At 38.0% G+C, this 19,633-nt stretch overlaps 1 protein-coding gene and 1 pseudogene across 3 annotated transcripts; both read left to right on the top strand.

Moving 5' to 3' along the window:
• The first annotated feature begins 9,708 nt into the window (after positions 1-9,708).
• On the top strand, positions 9,709-19,400 carry LOC140884244 (uncharacterized). 3 transcript variants are annotated; one of them, XM_073290936.1, is made up of 16 exons: positions 9,709-9,840; positions 11,224-11,460; positions 11,549-11,677; positions 11,751-11,958; positions 12,979-13,125; positions 13,713-13,787; positions 14,087-14,158; positions 14,596-14,667; positions 14,748-14,819; positions 15,023-15,094; positions 15,253-15,324; positions 16,731-16,802; positions 16,891-17,034; positions 18,195-18,266; positions 18,653-18,799; positions 18,885-19,400. In XM_073290936.1, the coding sequence occupies exons 2-16, from the start codon at positions 11,260-11,262 to the stop codon at positions 19,067-19,069; spliced, it is 1,740 nt and encodes a 579-aa protein (XP_073147037.1). In that variant the 5' UTR covers positions 9,709-9,840; positions 11,224-11,259; the 3' UTR covers positions 19,070-19,400. The 3 variants fall into 3 exon arrangements, with proteins under 3 accessions (XP_073147037.1, XP_073147036.1, XP_073147035.1); XM_073290935.1 differs by having other exon boundaries at positions 9,784-9,962; XM_073290934.1 differs by having other exon boundaries at positions 9,787-9,951.
• LOC140884245 (calcium-binding protein CBP-like) lies at positions 15,329-16,752 on the top strand (annotated as a pseudogene).
• Positions 19,401-19,633: the final 233 nt, after the last annotated feature.

The following is a 19,633-nucleotide window of genomic DNA, read 5'->3' on the forward strand; positions in this document are numbered from 1 at the left end:
TGCTCGCTCGATCGGTAGAACATGATCGATCGAGAGAGGCATTCCTTTTGCTGGACAGAAGGATGATCACAGAGGGCTCGCTCAATCTGCAAAGTTTGGCAGATCGAGCGAGACCATATACGTAGCACCCGAGAGTTGAGCTGAGGAGCTTGCTCGATCGGTGGTTTTTCACCGATCGAGCGAGGTGCTCACCCTTTAAAAAAAAATTTTTTTTATTCTTTTGTTTAGACATTGATTATTGTCTATTATTGTTGATAATTAATTGGTTATGAGAGATTAGTACTCGGGTCGTCACAACAGGTGGTATCAGAGCAAGAAAATTCTGGACTTAGATAGACAGTGAGTGGGGTAGATCGAGTCTTCTGCCTTACTTATTTATGTGATTATGCTACGATTAATTACATGATTGAATTACATGTTTTACATGCTAGCATGATTTACTTTCAAGTATTTATTACAAGATGTTGTATTTATTTTATTTGAAAGTATGATTACAATGATTAAAGATGCATGTTTATTGGAATATCTGAACTGATAGAGGCATGTATCCTGATGAATTATGATATGCTACCTGATTATCTGAGTTGATTGAAAGCATGTTTTATTTGAAGATTGTGATTATTTATTTAAGATTGAATCAGAACCGAGTCTTGATCAGAGGTAAGATGATCAGAGGAGGACTGAGATTAATTTGATGATTTGGTATTCTAACCATTTTGATAATCAGATATGTCTCGAAGACCAGGACGACCTCCTCTGAGACCTCATGTTCCTATTTCTATACCAGAACAGACCGTTCATACTCCACCGACAGTGGTAACACCGATAGTGCCTACAGCTGCAGTCCCGAGTAATGAACAGGGAAGTACATCACGAGACATGACTGATATGACTGCTACTCCAATGGAAACATTGTTGAAAAGATTTCAATCCTACAAGCCGCCAACACTGAAAGGTACTGAGAATGCAGTTGAATGTGAAGGATGGCTTGATGACATGGAGATGTTATTTGATTCACTTGACTACGGTGATGAACGAAGAGTCAGACTTGTTGGACATCAGTTGCATGAAGTTGCAAAAAGCTGGTGGTTCACAACAAAGAAATATCTGGAGCGTCGAGGAACTATTCTGACCTGGAATGTCTTCAAGACAGAGTTTTACCAACGTTTCTTTCCGGTGTCTTATCGTAAAGACAAGGGTGCCGAATTTGCTAATCTGAGGCAGGGAAACTTGAACATTGAAGACTATGTGGCAAAATTCACGACATTGCTACGTTTTGCTCCACATGTTGCCGACAGTGATGAGGCTATGGCTGATCAGTTCATTAATGGACTGAATCCTGATGTTTTTACACTGGTAAACACAAGGCGACCGAATAATTTTGTTGATGCCTTGAACAGTGCCAAAGGAGCGGAAGCTGGCTTGATATAGCAGCGGGGAGCTTCGTATGTTTCTCAGCCTCCGAGACAGTCTCAACCTTCAGCTCCAACTCTGCAACATTCTTCTCGATTTGACAGTGGTAGCAGCAGCAGTGGTAAGAAAGGATATTTGCAGGCTCGAGGAAAACAGTTTAAGAAATCTGGAAGCAGTTCTTCGAGTTCCAGTGGTTCAAAATCGAAGTCTGGGGTGTTCTGTAACAATTGTGGTGGAGGACATCCAACGGATCAGTGTCGAGATGTATCTGGAAGGTGCCATATATGCCATCATACTGGACATTTTGCGAGGGTGTGTCCTCAGAGAGGTGCTGGACAGGCACGAGGTGAAGAGTCATCACGATCAGTGGCTCAACCTACGAGACAAGCCTCCTCTGTCCATTCCTTTCAACCATCACCACCTCAGCAACAGTCGAGGCCAGGAGGAAGTCAGGCAGGCAGTCAGCCACAGAGACAGCAGGCTCATGTCTATGCATTGACGGAGGAGCAGGCACAGGGAGCACCAGATGATGTGATTGCAGGTAACTGTTCTATTTATGGTTATCCTGCATATGTATTAATAGATGCAGGTGCATCCCATACGTTTATATCTGCCAAATTTGTTTCATTGCATGCTTTGCCTGTTGAAACATTACCTGTTGTAGTATCTGTTTCTTCTCCTTTGGGGAGGGGTTTTATATCGATTCAGACAGTTAAGAATTGTGTGCTACAGTATGAGGGTAATGATATTGAGATAGATTGTTTTGTACTTGGTATGTCTGATTTTGACTGCATTATTGGGATTGATATGCTGAACAAGTACAGAGCTACCGTAGACTGTTTCCAGAAGATAGTGAGATTCAGACCTGAAATGGCTGGAGAATGGAAATTCTATGGTAAGGGTTCACGTGCTAAGATTCCTCTTATTTCTGTATTAGCTATGACCCGACTTTTGCAGAAAGGAGCAGAGGGATTTCTTGTTTATGCAGTGGATGTTTTGAAAGCTAGCCCAAACCTGGCTGATTTGCCAGCGGTTAGTGAATTTGCGGACGTTTTTCCTGATGAGATTCCAGGATTACCTCCGTATCGTGAGATTGACTTCAACATCGAACTGATGCCAGGTACTGCACCGATTTCGAAAGCACCTTATCGAATGGCACCAATGGAATTGAATGAGTTGAAAGATCAGTTAGAAGATTTACTGGCCAAGGGATACATTCGACCCAGTGTTTCTCCTTGGGGAGCCCCAGTACTGTTTGTCAGGAAGAAAGATGGTTCAATGAGATTGTGTATCGACTACCGGCAACTGAACAAGGCAACGGTAAAGAACAAATACCCTTTGCCTCGTATTGATGATTTATTTGATCAGTTACAGGGTTCTTCTGTGTATTCCAAGATCGATCTGAGATCTGGATACCATCAGCTGAGAGTTAGGGATTCTGATATTCCTAAGACTGCGTTCAGAACCAGGTATGGCCATTATGAGTTTATAGTTATGCCGTTTGGTTTGACGAATGCTCCAGCTGTGTTTATGGCTTTGATGAACCGTGTATTTCAGAAGTATCTCGATGATTTCGTGATTATTTTTATTGATGATATTCTGATATATTCAAAGAATTTGATTGATCATGCTGAACATTTGAGAACAGTATTGAAGACTTTAAGAGCCGAGAAACTGTATGCTAAACTGTCGAAATGTGAGTTTTGGCTGAAACAGGTTGTCTTTCTTGGACATATTATATCTGAAAATGGTATAGCTGTTGATCCAAGTAAAGTTGAGGCAGTGATCAGTTGGTCGAGACCAACATATGTTCCTAAGATACGTAGTTTCATGGGTTTGGCTGGGTATTATCGTCGATTTATTAAAGATTTCTCCAGTATTACGAAGCCGATTACTCAGTTGACTCAGAAAAATACTCCTGTTGTCTGGTCTGATGCTTGTGAATCCAGTTTTCTGGAGTTTAAGAAACGACTGACCAGTGCACCAGTCTTGACGATTCCTTCAAGTACTGGTGGTTTCACTGTTTACTGTGATGCATCTCATCGAGGTTTGGGGTGTGTTTTGATGCAGCGAGGACATGTGATTGCTTATGCCTCGAGACAGTTGAAGCCTCACGAGACCCGATATCCGATTCATGATCTTGAATTGGCCGCCATTGTATTTGCTTTGAAGATTTTGCGACATTATCTGTATGGGGAACAGTTTGAAATCTATTATGATCACAAGAGTCTGAAATATCTGTTTTCACAGTCAGAACTAAATATGAGACAGCGACGATGGATTGATTTGCTGAAAGACTTTGACTGTGAGATTAAATACTATCCGGGGAAATCGAATGCAGCAGCAGATGCATTGAGTCGAAAGGTATGTTCTTTATCCTTATCGACGATTGGTGTATCGAATTTGATTGAAAACTGTTGTCTATCTGGATTAGTATTTGATACGAATTATCAGCCTCTGCGACTTTATCAACTTCAAGTTGAACCAGCTTTATTGGTAAGAATTCGAGATGCTCAGAAACTTGATCAGAATGTGCAGAACTCGATTGAGAAAGTTCGATCAGGGCATGTATCTGAATACCGGGTTCGAGATGATCTTCTTTACGTTCACAATCGCCTAGTAGTGCCTGATATTTCTGATGTACGTCAACAACTACTGAAAGAGGCGCATTGTAGTCGTTACAGTATTCATCCTGGTGGTAGGAAGATGTATAATGATCTGAAAGCTCATTATTGGTGGAAGCAAATGAAGACTGATATCACTGATTTTGTAGCTAGATGTTTGAATTGCCAGCAGGTGAAGGCTGAAAGGAAGAGACCGCCTGGTTTGTTACAGATTTTGTCCGTACCTGAATGGAATTGGGATCATATTTTCATGGACTTTGTGACTAGATTACCTCGATCTTCTAGAGGTTGCGATGCTATCTGGGTGATTATTGATAGATTGACGAAATCAGCGTGTTTCATTCCTTATCGTATGACGTATAGACATGACCAGATGGCAGAGATTTATGTTCGAGAAGTTGTTAGATTGCATGGAGTGCCGAAATCTATTGTATCAGATCGTGATCCTTGATTTACATCACTTTTTTGGCACAGCTTGCAGAGTGCTTTGGGTACTCAGCTACACTTGAGTACAGCTTATCATCCACAGACTGACGGACAGTCAGAGCGTACTATTCAGACATTGGAGGACATGTTGAGAGCTGTAATGCTTGATTTTGGCACTAGTTGGCAAGAATCACTATCTCTTTGTGAATTCTCGTACAACAACAGCTATCAATCGAGTATTGGAATGACTCCTTTTGAAGCTTTATACGGAAGAAAATGTCGATCTCCTCTGTACTGGGATGATATTTCTGAAGTACCTGACACTGGTCCTGATATGATACGTGATATGAATGACCAGGTGAAGCTTATTCAGAGAAGAATGAAGACAGCTCAAGACAGACAAGAGAAATATGCCAACATTCGACGTCGACCTTTGTCTTTTGAACAGGGGGATCGTGTATTTTTGAAGATTTCTCCGTTCAGAGGCACTGTCAGATTTGGCAAACGAGGGAAGTTGTCTCCACGCTACATTGGTCCTTATGAAATTCTGGAGAAAATAGGCAATCTCGCCTATCGACTAGCTCTTCCTCCATCTTTATCTGGAATACATGATGTCTTTCATGTATCGATGCTTCGAAAATACCTTGCTGATGAATCTCATGTGCTTCAATCTGATGAGGCTGAACTCGACGAGACCTTGAGTTATTTTGAAAAGCCAATTCAAATTCTTGATCAAAAAGAGAAGCAACTACGAACGAAGACTATTCCACTTGTGAAAGTTCAGTGGAGTCATCATGGTATTGAAGAAGCAACTTGGGAGACTGAATCAGATATGATGCAACGATTTCCAGAGATGTTTCATTGATGTGAGTCTCCTTTAGTTTTCTGTTATCTGATAATTGTTATATGATCTGTTGATATTACTTGAGATTTCGAGGACGAAATCGTGTCTTAGTGGGGGAGAATTGTAACGCCTAGAATTATTTAATTTTAATCCAAGAATATTTAATTTGGGAATATTGGGAGTTTTGATTTAAATTCTAATATTCTTAAATTATTTAGGATTGAAATTGAATAAATTGAGAAGCTGAGGACTAAGTTGCAATTATTGAATAGTTGAGGGGTTAAAGTGAAAATTTTTATAACTTATCAGAAATTGAAGGGATGATTAAGCATGCACGTGTATTCCATCAGAAGAACTCAGCAAAAGAAAGAGAGGAAGAAACCGAGAGAAAAACTCAAAGATTTCCAAGTTTCTTATTTATCTTTCAATTCACGTATCTTGAGCTATGTTTATCCGTTTTCGATTCCGAAAGATGTTCTGGAATCCTCGCAACGAAACCTTCGATTTGAGGTAAGTTTTATATTTGTTCATCAGGGTTTGGTCATTCGAAAATGACAGATATTAGACTTGTATATGATTTGATGTTGTTGAGTTTCTATCTTGTGTAATCTTGAAGTTGGGTTGAGGATTGATTGTTATATCATGTTCTTATGATTTCCCAGCTATGATTTGATCCATATACCTGCTGATATGTTGGGTTTGAGTTGTTAAACATCTGATATGGATGTTAGACATGGTATAGATATGTTCGGAATCGCCGAGTTTTACCGATGTGCCGTCGAACTTTTGATTTGAAGCAATTTGCTATTGTTCTTGAACTTAGAAGTTGCTGAAGTTTTTGGCTGATGATTCCTTGCTTGTTATGCTCTTGTTCAGTGCTTAAACAGGGCATATAAACTCGAGAAGTCGACTCCAAAACCGAAGAAGATAGAACAAGGTTGGTAGAGTTTGCCTTGAAGTCTTGTTGAAGTTTGGATTGACTTTGAGCAGATTTTGAGATGAGTTTGGTGATTGATGTTGTACAGATTTTGACAAGTGAAAAGACATCCTAAACATCATATTGGAAAGGTAAAAGTGGACTACTATTTGATTGGGATTACAACTCGAGATGGTTTGTATCGAGTTCCCCTAAATCACATACTTGTTTGCTTAATTGCTCTTATGTGCTTTACTTTGAGTTGTTGAATAAGTTCTTGATATAATGAATGCTTGGATGATGATATATGTTGCATTCATCTTGAAGACTTATTCCTTGATTTTGAAATGAACGGAAACGTTCGAATAGACGATTTGAGGAATTGTATATGTATGGCCTGGGTGGTTGTTTTAGCCTAGCGTCTGATTTGCATATATGATTGCTTCAAAGTCTAGAGAAGAAAGATAAGTAACCCCACCTCGATCGGGAGAGTCGGTGGATTAGTTATGATATCTACTTCTCGGGATCCCAACCGACGAATGAAGAGATGAACCTTGTTTTGAAAACATGCATTGTATTTACTTTATATCATGATCTTGATATATGTTTGTATGCATGTTTAGTTGCTTTTACTGGGAAATATATTTCTCACCGGAGTTATCCGGCTATTGTTTTGTTATATGTGTCATTGCAATAGGAGGGAGTGGAACCGGGCAAAAGCGTACTTGAAGAACAAGGAATGGAAAGAAATAGCGTGATGATCCGAGTTAGAAGTTTGAGTGAGCTGTCATGATGTAGAGTTGAGCCTTAAACATGATTATGTTCTAGCTACTTGTTTCATAACTGGTAGATGATCTAGTTGTTGTCTTATAGATGTTTATAGGATTTGAAATGTTATGTCAATCCTTGAGACAACATGATGTATCTTGTTCTTGTTGATATAACATTGCTTCTTGCATGTTTATGAGCCCTTATGATTAGGTTTTAAGGCTTTGTGATGATTCCATCTTATCAACTTTATCATGTTTAGCATGCTTGTTGGTTTATGATTATGTATGGAATCATTAGGAGTTAATGCTAGGGGAAATGGCATGATAGATCTCGATTTTGACAGCAATTTTATCTGATTTTTGCTTCTGTTCCTGTGCTCGCTCGATCGGTAGAACATGACCGATCGAGCGAGGCATTCCTTTTGCTGGACAGAAGGGTGATCACAGAGGGCTCGCTCAATCTGCAAAGTTTGGCAGATCGAGCGAGACCATATACGTAGCACCCGAGAGTTGAGCTGAGGAGCTCGCTCGATCGGTGGTTTTTCACCAATCGAGCGAGGTGCTCACCCTTTTAAAAATAAATTTTTTTTTTTATTCTTTTGTTTAGACATTGATTATTGTCTATTATTGTTGATTAATTGGTTATGAGAGATTAGAACTCGGGTCGTCACATAATAAAACAAATAAATCGCATAATAGCACATAAAAATCATTTAACCCATTTTTAAGTTATTTTAAAATCATTAAATCCCCTAGTTATGCATGCGGGTTTACGTAACCAATTTCCGGGCGTTACATCCAACCCCATCACAATTCTCCTCCAATTTTTGCCTTCATCTTTTGAGGTTGAGGAAAAGGTTTCTCAATGAAAAATGCTCTAAATATTCTAGTGCAAATTTAGGGTGGATCTAGTTTGATTAGTCATGAACCTAATTTGAAGGTGTGCTCTTAAAAGCTTGAGTACATTTGAGCAAGGTTTGCTCTTGAAAGCTTGTAGATAATGTCTATCTTTTCGAGAGCCAAGTTATTTACAACTTGGTTGGAGCCATCATCAATCTTTTAAGATTGATAGGTAAAAACTTCTCAAACACGCTATGGATGTTCAATGTTTTTGTATGCTACACAAGTGCTCGGTTTTTACATAAATTTTTTAAACTTCCGCTGCGTTTTTGGGCACGAGAGAACCGAGATCCAACAGTTGTTTGAGTTGCTTGATTAGAGGTATGGACGAACTATCCGAGATATCCTGTTTGAGAATACATGTTTTATGTTTGCATGTTTATATGACATGAATTATATGCATATATTATGTCACGATTATTATGATGGATGCATTATCATGTTAAGCCTGTACCTTGATATTACCCGTAGTGGGGCCGCTCATCCCCGAGTTATTGAGTGGATGGTTGGATCCGTGAGTTCGGATCAGGTCAACTATATCCACATATTCTTTATGGTATGTGCCTCACCTCTTGATGCGACGACTCATCGTGCTACATGCCATGACACCTCTTGACTGAGCATTGATTCTATCGTGATTGGTTTTTGGTACTCGTTCATTTGCATCAGCATTCATAGCATGTTTGTACTCATATCTTCGTGCTAAGCGTTGTTATCGCTCACGTCCGTGTATTTTCTTTGGACACCCCATTCGGCGGGGCAATTGTAGGTTGCTCAGGTTTTGGATCAGTGTGTAGTTGGCGACCAGGCCAGGTTTTTGGTCTCAGTTGATGTCAGCAAAGTTAGCTAGGATTGATCCTACAGTGTATTGGATTTCGATTGGATAATATATTATTATTTCGGGATCCAGTTATTTACCGGTTGTATACTGCCAGATTAGTATTGATTTAAGTTTTCCGTAGATATTTATGATTATTGTTGTTTAAGTTAATTGCATGCTTAAATCTATGTTAGTAGGTGATTCCAGAGTGGGTCTCTATAATGTAAGTTGGTGACGTCCTGAGAGACGTCATAATAAGGGTTAGAGACCGTTTATTTATAGGAATATAATCCAAGTTTATATAGTTTTTTATTATATATAAGATAAATATGCAATGCAATATTCTGATATATATCTAAAATCTAAAAAATATATATAAAGATTCTTTTTAAACTTCAATCATATATTTATCTATATTTTAAAATCAGATCATATCTATACCTATATTTTAAGATTCAGTCATATTACTACTCATATCACAAGTTATATTATTAAAAAAATTTACATCTTTTATTACTTTTAGTAAAGAATTTTAGTAAAGAATATGAAAAAATCATTATTTTTAAAATAACATAAATTATCATGTATAATTAAATATTTAATCTGTATATATAAACACAGCATAAGGACACAAATTAAACCTAATTAGTGATTTAACCTAATTAATCTTTTTCACATGGCCCACTAAATTTTTTTATAAAATGATATGGGAGAGACCATTAAACTTGATCATGATTAAACATTAAAATAATCCCACTAAACCCACCAATAATCAATGGGTCAATCAAAAAAATTTGAAAACTTTGCGTATAAAATCTTCCACTAAAATGGACCCACCAAACTAATAATGGATAAAACCGAACTGCTTTTATAATCATTAATTAATAATAGTAACATAATAAATCAAACCCAAAGAAGTAGGCCCCACTTTAAAAACATCAAAACTCTCATCTTATCAACAATTTCCCCCCTACAGCAGACACTCGGAATCCTCTTTCCCGCCACGTGGCGCCCATCGCTAGGTTCGGACTCCGGCTCGGAAGAGCAGCGAACGAAGCGAAAATCTTCACTCAATATACGCAGCCTTCTATCTTCTCTTTCGGCTACAAGCCTGCGACGCACCCTGCGTACGCTTTTCCTCTCTCTAGAATTTATATATTTTCTAACGTGCTGGTGTAGTTTTTAGACCGATTCCGGCTCCGATGATCGTAGAATTGTCAGTTGCTGTCTCTTTATAGGTAGAGTAAAGGTGGTTTTTTTTTTTGTTTAGTTTTTTTATACATGCTTGATGATATTCGAGAAAATAGACCGTGGGTTTTTGAGGTGGTGTGCAATCGTTTGGTAATTTTAAATCAAGGATTTGAGTGATTGAATGCTTGATCACCGAGTGAGATGAAGTGGGTTGTTTGTTTTCCCAGTTTAGCTTGAATTCGTATATGATCTTAAGATCGTTCTCTGTTAAAGATGAGTACTTTTTGGGTTCCGTTTTTTGGTAATCGGAGTTGTTTCGTGGGCTTTTGGAGTTAAAATTTTTGGTCAAAGGAAGTAAACCTGTGTGCAGACTGCAGACTGCAGACTGCAGACTTAAGGACTATTTGTTTAATGAAAGAAATATTAATTTAAGTTGCGTTTTGGTTTGCCTCTCCCATTCTTGTTGTCTGTGATAAGGTGTAAGTAGCAGTAACTGTTGAGAATGGCTTTGATTAAGGCCATACAGTTTCCTTGAGCCCAAGGTTCATGGTTTAATCGTGGCACGATGATAACAAAGGTGTAACCCCCCCTGCTTTTGGAACGAGAAATTTTTGGCAACGTATTTGTCTTCTGTTATTTCTTTTTGTTTATATTGTAATTTATCATCATTTCTGCTCATTGAACGGTCTGAAGCGGAAGCATGTTATGGTAATGGAATAGTAATTCTTGCAATTGAATGATTGATAGCATACTCTTGGCGATGGAAATTCTAGCTAATGTTTTTATCACATCATTATTTGTGTGCTTGTAATGGATTATTTTTAGAAGTAAGAGGCATTATTTTGCTTATTTTTAAAATTTAGTGTTCTGAAGTGTAAGTTTTATCGATATGAGGCACCGATGTTTTGGCGAATGTTTCCTATGTTCTTGCTTTCTTTGCTTTTAAATAACATACCCTAACTCCTGCTGTTGGAAGCATTAAAACTATGGCTGAATAATTCTTATTATGATTTATAAAAGTGGAATAAAGTTTGAGTACAACTGCATGAACACTTGGGCCAGCTTGTGTATGAAAACCACAAGTTTTTTGGTTTTCCCCCCTTAAAAAGCGTAAGCAGCTTTAATGTTTCTGTACATTAGTGAAAAAATTTCTTTTTATGAAAAAAGTTTAAGGAAAACTGGGGAATGGGGAACACAATCTTGGATAAATTCAGGTATAAAATCCAAGGGTGTAATAATGGTCCCGTTTGTTTTCCAGTGTGATATTGCACGTGTAACCCTGACACTGGTTATTAATGGACATTCTTGCTTGTCTGCAGCAACTCTGACCTGAATAAAGCAGAATATAACATTGAATGGGGGGAGCTTGTTCCAGGAAACGAGACCAACAGGTCAATGAGGATAGCTCACACAGAGGAGCTTGTGGAAGATATAATAAAAGTGGGAGTTCGAAATGGCTTGGAACCTCATTTTCTAGAGCATCGACCATGGATATCAGCCAGGGGAAACGAAGCTGTCCCTCGCTTATGAATTTGTGTATATATAAGATTCGAGAAGTATGTTTTCTTTGGTAATAACTATTGAATTCAGAGTAGAAGCATAAATACTTTAATTGTGTTGATAAGGATTTGTGTTTCATTGAAGGACATAAGCAAGTACGACAACTTCTCTCTGCTGCCGAGGGATATAAGTCAACAGATATTCGATGAGTTGATCTGTTCTCAATGCCTAACTGATACTTTACTTGAAGCTTTTCGAGATTGTGCACTTCAGGTTAACCTTGAAACTTTGTAATGGGTGGCACTAAAAATTTCCAGGATCATAACCGTGTTTCATTTATTCGCAGGATATCAATTTAGGAGTATATCCAGGTCTTAATGACAGTTGGATGGATGTCATTTCTTCACAGAATTCTTCTTTACTCTCTGTGGATCTATCCGGTTCAGATATCACTGATTCTGGATTAGCTTGTCTCAAAGAATGCAGAAATCTTGAAGCCTTGACTTGTAATTATTGCGACCAGATTTCGGACTTGGGCTTGGAACAGATAAGTGGTAATTTTTCTCTTCTCCTGGATGAAGATTCTCAATCACGAGACCCTTCCTATGCTTCACTGATATTGATATCCTACGGAAAAAATTATTAACTAGTTAGAGCATGGGTTTGTAGCGTTGATATCTTGTTAATGTATGTACTGTTCCACTGGTAAGTGGTTATGTATAACTTTCAAATCTGCTTTGATGATAACGTTACCTTTGCCATATCCTGTGAAGATCCTCTTCGAGGATTAACCAAGAGCTCAAATCCAACATATTCTTCAATTTTTTTAACCTTCACCCCGCCCTTGAATATAAGTCGGGGAAGGTCTCATGTTTGTGAAGAGAGTAAATTTATTTAATGACAAAGAGCTCCCGATGGATAAAGAAGTATATATAACGTTGGGGGGCGGTTATTGACCACCTACTGCCTCGGCCGCCTAGGCAGTGTAGGCGGTTGAATTTTTTTACTATTTTTTATTGATAATTATAATTATATATAATAATGCGATATATGCATAAACTAAATTGGTGGGTGAGTTGACTACTATGCTTTGAATAGAAAGCGTATCATGTATTAATAAGGTTTTTTAAATTTTATTGACTTTTGCCACCTCGCTTGACTCGGTCGGCCCGGCCTAAGGCTAAGGCGGTGTAGTCGATGGCCGCCTCCCGCCTAGGCGGCCGCCTCGACCACCATTTAGAACATTGATTATTTATTGCCATTTGTGATTCTCTCCTTTCCCCGTGTTACCGAAGGAAGCAGTCTTTCTAGCATTTTTATTCGATACTGAAAACAATTCATCTCTCAAGCCTATTCATGAGCTGTTTTCTTTAATTCTTCGCATGTGATGCTGTTTTGTTGTGAAATTCTGTCCTCTCAGCAAAGGTCAATGTTTTGAGTTTACGGCATGTTCTTTAATTGTATGACTGTAATTTCCCCTCGAGTGGTGAGGACAGGAGGTAACTTTGTGGAGGGGAACTGCAGAACAGATGCTTAAAGCCGATTATCTGATGTATGTTATTGTTATTTAATAGGTCTTTCAAACCTGAATTCTTTGAGTTTTAAAAGAAACAACTCGATCACTGCTCAAGGAATGAGTTTCCTATCTGGCTTAGTCGATCTTGTAATGTTGGACCTGGAGAGATGTCCAAAAATCAGCGGAGGGTTAGTTCACTTAAAAGGTTTGTGATTTCCGCGAACTCTTTCTGTGTTTTGGAAATTATTCTCCTGAGTTTAATTCATTATCTGAGTGCAGTGTTTCCTGGGACTCCTTCAATACTTATTTCATGGTAGTGTATCATTGAAGTTTAATTCAGAAAGGCAATATGTTTATTTTGGGTAAAGAAAAGAAAGTATGCCACTCTAAATTTGATCAAGATCTTGTGAGGTGATTATTGCATAAGATCCAAAATGCAAACATTTAAGTTTAGAGTTGCACCATCAAGTTTGTGTTGTGAATTTGTTCTTGGTTTGGGTGTGTAGGGGTGGGGTCATCATATCTTAAAAGAAAAGGTGAATGAGAGACAAAAAGCAAAAAGCAGCAAAGAAAGAAAGTATATCTTTGATATTATGAACTTTTTTAAGTAATTCTCTGTTTAACAGGTCGTCTAACTTCTTTGGAGGTTTTGACACACACACTTGGTCATGTTTATTAGTATTTTTGCTCTCAACGAGTTTGCATTCTGAATGCCATACTTGAAAATTGTTGTCGGTATAAAGGATTCAACTTACTTTTCATTATTTGATATATCATGTTCGCATTTGGCAGAACTTGCAAAGCTTGAATCTCTGAATGTCAATTGTTGCAATTGCATCACTGACCCAGATATGAAAGCTCTCTCAGGTAACTCCCTTTTAATTTTTATTTGTGTACCCTTCAACTTAGGAAATGATGAAGAAAAATACTGGAATATGTGAGATACCAGTTGCCTTATTTTCTTTAATTTGTGTGTAGTTTCGGAGGATATGCTTTCAGCTTGTGTTTTGAAGCCGTCTATATTTATCCCATTACTGTCACTGGCTTGAGACCAGTCAAAAATACATTAAAGAGAATTGAATTATGATCACTCTGTGGGTGTCTGAACACAACCAAGAAGTATCTTTGTGTTCTTGTTCCAAGAAAATGTATTTTCTGTTTTGCAGGACTTACAAACTTGAAGTCATTGCAAATTGCATCAAGTAAGGTTACAGATAATGGAGTTGCATTTCTAAGAGGTAAAATGCTTTGAGTAAAACAAAATGAGATGCAATTTGTCACATTGGAGCTCTACTTTTCTTTGGGAGGCTCTTCCAGTGTGATTCAACATAAAATTCATGATGCGTGTGTAATGCCCTGTTTATGGCCCTTCGTTATATGAAATCCAGCTATAGGGTGGGAATTTTTTGTATTATCTGCAACAATTTTCTGTGAGATTGTGTGCTTGAGGTGAAAGAAAGCTGGTGATTTGGCTGTGTCCAAATGATACTTTTCTGTGACTTGAGATGTTTGATGGAGTTATTAATGTTGTCATTCTTTTTGTTTAATTTACTATCATAGCTCAACAATATGAAACCATTTCACTGTGTGCAAAAGAATTCTCCATTCCAAGTTTCTGATAACTATACTTTACTTAAAGAAATGGAATTTTCGAATCCTAATATTTGAATTGCAGCATTGAAGAAGCTTGCTCTTTTAAATATGGAGGGCTGTCCTGTCACGGCTCTATGTCTCGAGTCACTTACAGGTATATTTTGTGTTTGTTTTCTACTTATACTTACCAGTTTGCTGTTCAATTTCTATCAAATGATTTTTGTGTTCCTGCAGCTCTTGGTGCCTTGTTGTTTTTGAATCTCAGTAGATGTAATTTGACTGACGATGGTTGCGATAAATTTTCAGGTTAGTTCTATTTCAAGATACTTGAATTATGAAGCTAAAATAGTAGCTGCTTTCTGAGCATATGAATGATACTCCTGTGTGGAGCATCATGAATGAATGTGTCAATGCATGAGCATCATGAATGATACTTCTGCTTTCTAAGCATCATTTATTCTAATTTTGCAATATGAAGTAATGTTTCACCTGTTCTGTGCTTCATACAGAGCTGAGATCTTTGAAAGTTTTGAATTTGGGATTCAATGATATCTCTGGAGCTATTTTGGTACACCTAAAAGGTAAATTTATTCTCATATGTAATAAAATGGTGTTGAATTTCCTCCCCCAACAATGTTAGCTTAAGGCTTCTTTTTTCAACAGTACTGAGGTTATGCTTGCTAGCGGTTGAATCATTTTGAGTTATAACTGTTACTCATGCAGATTTATCGTGATACAGGTTTAAAAAATTTGGAAAGCCTAAACCTGGATTCTTGCAGGATCAAGGATGAAGGGATGGTTCATCTTGCAGGTTAACCTGCTTTATATGTTTGGGTATCAAAATTTGATGTGCCATTTTTTGCTCTCTCTTTATCGTATCCCAATTTTTATCATGGTTTATATAAATAACGTCCTCTAAATTTAAGATGGCATTTGAATCTTGGGTACCAGAGAAGGATAAGGATATGAATCTGAATTTATGAGTTCATTTGGACACTTCATTCCAGTTAATAAATATGTTCCTTATTCTGGCTACCCCTAAGCTGTCTCAGATACCCCTCCACCCATGTGGGATCCCCCACCAGGAGGTCCACCACCTCGCAGCCTATCAGCTCCCTATGCACATGTTACCTCTCCAAGCTTAACACCTTCACTTCCTCTTGACTTATTACTATGACATTCCCCAGCGACCAGATGATGGATATTCTACCGCTCTCCATTGGCGCCATTTGGTTGCCCTTTGCTTCGCTCATGCCCTCGGCTTTTCCTCCAGGGACAGACCCTAAAGTTGTCTCATGCTTCCAGGTTGTGGATCAGAGTAGAAGTGAGTTTATTGATGATAGGGACCTTCAGAATGCACTTCAGAACTTTGGATTGTGGACTGCTCATCTTCTTATGCATCTCTTCACCTACACTAACACACGATAGATCAGTCTCAGAGGAATCTACGTAAGGCTTTCTTCAGAACTGGAGGGCTACTTTGGAGAGATTTGATGGGGACAGGAGTGGCAGGAGTGACACAAATGAATTGAGAGAGGCACATCTAATTCCTGGATTTTCAATATCACCCACACTTCTAGTTGCTGGTTTCAAAGTTTCACAAAAGTGGTCGGAAAACAAAGCGCCATTGAACGTGTTTTCATCGACTGCCGTATCACTGTCCAGGGACTGGCTGAAAAATTCGAGGAGGATACCTCGTTTTTGGGTTCATCCACTTTTACATATGAATTCTTCATATCAACTGTTTTGTCTTTCCTCATTGCCTCGGGCAACACACTCAATTTCTGCATTGTGGTCTTGCTTGTTCTCGTTTTCTTTCCATTTTTTTTAAAGTAACCTTTTTGCTTTCCTTTAATTTTTGCGAGTTTGTTATTGGTACTGTGTCTACTTTATTCAGAAACAATTTTAGCCTACCTAAAGACAAGATAATAGGTTTCCACCGATCTTGTTAAAAAAGGACTTCATTTGAATCCTGGATGGTGGGGCAGGATAATGAGGGGAGCATGTGAGAGAATGATTTTGAACTTCCTTCTTGTGTTGCACATATTCTTTTTATTTTATTCTTACTTTTTCATTGAGGGGTGATGGGGTGGGGGCAGCGGTCAAATTAGATATATACCAGAAAAGAAGGAAAAAGGTCCTCTCTGATCTAGAGAAGCTACAAGGTAACCAGTTTCTCTCTCTTACTGACTTTTTTTCCGGGCGAACGATTTGTAGGCCTATCACGTCTGAAATGTCTGGAGTTGTCTGATACTGAAGTTGGAAGCAGTGGAATACGTTATCTTTCTGGTGAGATATAGTCCTGCTGAGAGAAATTACCGTATATGCAGCATATTTTTTCTCCAAATTTATTCAGTGTTACTATCATTTGTTGCAGGGTTAATTAATCTTGAGAGTTTGAATCTTTCCTTCACCGGTGTTACTGATGGTGGTTTGAGAAAGTTGTCTGCCTTATCATCACTCAAATCCCTCAATTTGGATGTTCGTCAAATCACTGATACTGGCCTTGCTGCTCTTACAAGTACGTAGTTTTGAAATGGCTGCATAATTGTGTCGTGGATAGGATGCTGGTTTCTTGACTGCAATGATTCAGATACGCAACAGTAACGTATTACGATCAAACACCAAAATATGAAGCTGAAATATGGGTATTAATTTGGATTAAAAAAAATACTGAAATGCAGAGTTTATATTCGTAGAGATACTTCTATATTACAAACAAAATATTTCCTTCCCATAGCTCTATTAGTGACAGTAAAGGAAAAGAAATGATTGCATAACTCCTGAACAAACTTTCCTCGACCCTCCTTATTCCTCCTCTGCATGTGTGCTTCCATCTTAGTTCTTCTTGTCGCTGAGCTTGACAGCATGGCCCATGGTCATGTTCTTTCTTCTAGTATAGACTTGTGTGATGGTGGGCTTTACTGGATCAATATGGCCCTTATCTTCAATTCTCGCATCAGTTGTTGGCATATACCTTAGTGTCCGACAACGGGTATGACAGGAAACAATGCTGCAGTTTGTTTCCAAATCATGAGAATTAAATTTCTGAGATCATTATTTAAGTAAATTTCTTTCATATCCTTATTTTATTCTTATCCTTGTATGTTATTGATCTCTTGGCAAATTAGTTTATGTTTGTTTTTTTTATTTGTGTTGCTTCCGGTGTTGTTAGGCTTGAAAGTAGACAATGACAAATTTCCATGTTCTTCTAGACCAAATACATGACTGTGTGTACCGGCTGTTGTTTCTTTTTCCAAGTGTAATTTTGTATGAAATCATTATGGATCACATGCTATTAAATATCTTATTTTACAATGGTAATCAAGTAATTCCACTCTCATAAATGAAGGACGGCAATTCTGTCTGTTGCGAGGAAACTGCTGCAGTTTGGTGCTTAAACCATTATGCTCCAGAATTCTAAAAGAAAACGTAGAGACGATTTAAGTTCTTTTTTTTATGTTGATAGTTGAGTGAGATACTAATGATGTTGGTGGCTTGCTGAAGTTCTATGTCACTGTAGTCTGTTTTTAGAAAGAGACTTGGTATGTCCGACAAATTGACAAAGACAGCCATCCTTCATGTTTTTGCACCTTCTTGAAAGGGATACATTTTGTAGAAGTAGACAAATTGTTCCTTTTCTATAAATTTAAAAACATGGGGGGTCTGTTTATTTTGCAGATTTGACTGGATTAACTCATCTGGATCTATTTGGAGCACGGATTACAGATTCTGGAACTAATTATTTGCGATGTATGCTTCTATTTGAAGTCATTTTGGTCGTATCAACTGTGTCTTCTTCCACTCCAACCCCACCCCGGCTCAATAGGCAATAATAATATCAACTGTCCTTGACATTTTCCCACTGCAAACATGCAGTTGGGAATTCGAAGTCAAGTCTCCAAGTTAGGCAAATTGACTATTCTTAAAAATTGGTCGACTTCTTTTAAACAGAGTATAAATGGTTCTTTGTTTTCTTTACGCCTCCTTTTGTGGATTGGTCTTTTGTGGGGCGAACCAAACTTGAAGTAGATGAGGGTTATTGGGTTAGATCTTTTTCAAGCATGAGTCTGTAATATTTGTCTTTTTGTCGTGTAATATACTTTGTCGCTTGTATTGTTTTGTCATTTGTCCTTCAGATTTCAAGAACTTGCAGTCTCTTGAAATTTGCGGTGGTGGGTTAACTGATAACGGTGTGAAGAATATCAAAGATCTTACGTCCCTCGTGCTTCTGAATCTATCCCAAAACCACCATTTGACAGATAAAAGCTTGGAATCAATATCCGGTACTTAAACCTGCATAAATATTTCATGCTGTTTATGTCAACCTGTAAATAGCACTTATACTGTAAATTGCACTTGTAAACGCAGGACTCACACAGCTGGTTTCTTTGAACGTTTCGAATTCCCGTGTAACAGCAGCTGGTCTGAAGCATCTGAAGTCACTTAAAAACTTGAAATCATTGACACTGGAGTCTTGCAAAGTGACGGCCAACGATATACAGAAGCTTGTGTCTCTGGATCTCCCGAATCTGGTGAGCTTTAGGCCCGAATAGCGCCCCAACAAGCACTCGTTGCCTGTCTACGTCTACGTGATGGCTATAATAAATCGATTCATCTAAGAAGTTGTACATATAAAAAACCAAGAATTATGCATTGAACACTGGTGTAGATAACGATCATCCCTCCGTGCCACATGTGAAGTGTTCACAACGCTCCTCCGCGATTATGAAAGAAATGTATATAAGAACTTCCTTGGGCATGGATTTGAACGCATTTTGCTTGTGGAGCTGTGGAAAAAATTGTTTGTCAACTCCACAAATTCTGTAAATAATTGCTGGTTGCGTACCTGTGGATTATGCAATAATTTATGCAACTATTTGTTCTTGGGCGTGGTAACGATTAGAGAGATTGATTCTTGTGGAGTTTGAATCAGGGAAAGAAACAAAAGAAAAAGAAAGAAATGATGCTCATGTTGAAGGACATAAATAGAAATAAAATATAATATTTGAGATATTATATTATATGTATTATGTAATGTGAAAATACATGCTTGATGTCAGAAAGATTACTCGCAAACATTGTCCCACACGCCTAACAGAAAACAGAAAGTGAAGGAG

The sequence above is a fragment of the Henckelia pumila genome, chromosome 2 (genome assembly GCF_033568475.1).
Source record: "Henckelia pumila isolate YLH828 chromosome 2, ASM3356847v2, whole genome shotgun sequence".
Lineage (NCBI taxonomy): Eukaryota > Viridiplantae > Streptophyta > Magnoliopsida > Lamiales > Gesneriaceae > Henckelia > Henckelia pumila.

What these genes read in the sequence shown, in the direction of transcription:
- LOC140884244 (XM_073290936.1), top strand. Translation starts at nt 11,260, where the DNA reads ATGGGGGGAGCTTGTTCCAGGAAACGAGACCAACAGGTCAATGAGGAT. An exon ending in GGGCTTGGAACAGATAAGTG is followed by an intron (nt 11,959 to 12,978) that starts GTAATTTTTCTC and finishes GTTATTTAATAG; the next exon opens with GTCTTTCAAACCTGAATTCT. An exon ending in TGGAGTTGCATTTCTAAGAG is followed by an intron (nt 14,159 to 14,595) that starts GTAAAATGCTTT and finishes TTTGAATTGCAG; the next exon opens with CATTGAAGAAGCTTGCTCTT.